General features: G+C 64.0%; 1 protein-coding gene across 1 annotated transcript in view; it reads right to left on the bottom strand.

Annotated features, from left to right (window-relative positions):
* VIPR2 (vasoactive intestinal peptide receptor 2) overlaps positions 1-888 on the bottom strand; it is a 54,970-nt gene that overhangs the window by 1,260 nt on the left and 52,822 nt on the right. The window contains exons 11-12 of the mRNA XM_015562803.1: positions 216-345; positions 96-137 (exon numbers count right to left, since the gene is read on the bottom strand). Coding sequence (XP_015418289.1) covers positions 96-137; positions 216-345 — 172 coding nt within the window. The remainder of the gene's footprint in view (positions 1-95; positions 138-215; positions 346-888) is intronic.

Genomic DNA, 888 nt, shown 5'->3' on the forward strand with positions numbered 1-888 from the left:
GGCGCAGTCGCTGGCAGTGTCCAGGTTGGGGGGACTTTAGGGAACCCCTTACAACTCGCGTGTATGGACTGGCCCCTGAGGAGCTCAGGACTCACGTCGCTGTTGAGAAAGCAGTAGAGAACGGCCACCACCAGGCCCTGCAGGGAGAAAGGTGGTCAGCGCCTCCACCTCAGCGGGCGGGCAGGACGGACGGACGTGGCCCTGCCCGCACGCACCTGGAAGGATCCCACGCACAGCTCAAACAGGAGCCGGTATCTGGAGGAGGTGCCCGTGGGCAGCACAGCAAACACCATGTAGTGGATGCCGAAGAGTGGGATGAGCAGCAGGGTGGACTTGGCCAGCCTCCTGCAGACAGAGGACCGAGCTGGGCCGGGTGTGGCCATGGCGACGCCCCTTGACCCCTCACTGTCCAACGGGGAAGCCCAGGGCCAGGTGGGCAGCAGAGAAGGAATGCCTCGATCTGTCCACCCGGCACACCCAGGTGTCTGTTCACACGCCACAGCACTTCCCGGCGACGGCCCTGGAGGACTCTCCCACTGACTCGCCGAGCCCTCACCACCTTCGTGACAACTGTTCCCCTCGCCGGCCTCCAGTGGTGTGCACCCCATCGGGCTCCGTGCCCCGGGTTGGAAGGAGACCAGTGAGGCCCACCCTGGGCAGCGGTGCTGCCAGGGTCCCAGCTCTCAGCTGCACTGCCAGCCCCCGCCTGACCTCAGCTGGCGGCTGGGCCCGCACTACACCAGTGGGCACTTCAGGATCCCTCACATGTTCTCGTCAGGAATTCACAGAATCATCTTCATTGTTAAGTGTGAGGCCCGGCACTAGTGCCAGCACAGACTGTGGTCTGATGGGGGAGGAAGAGTCTACATATGCCAGTGACCAGAGTGC

This window comes from Myotis davidii, unplaced genomic scaffold (genome assembly GCF_000327345.1).
Source record: "Myotis davidii unplaced genomic scaffold, ASM32734v1 scaffold1251, whole genome shotgun sequence".
NCBI lineage: Eukaryota > Metazoa > Chordata > Mammalia > Chiroptera > Vespertilionidae > Myotis > Myotis davidii.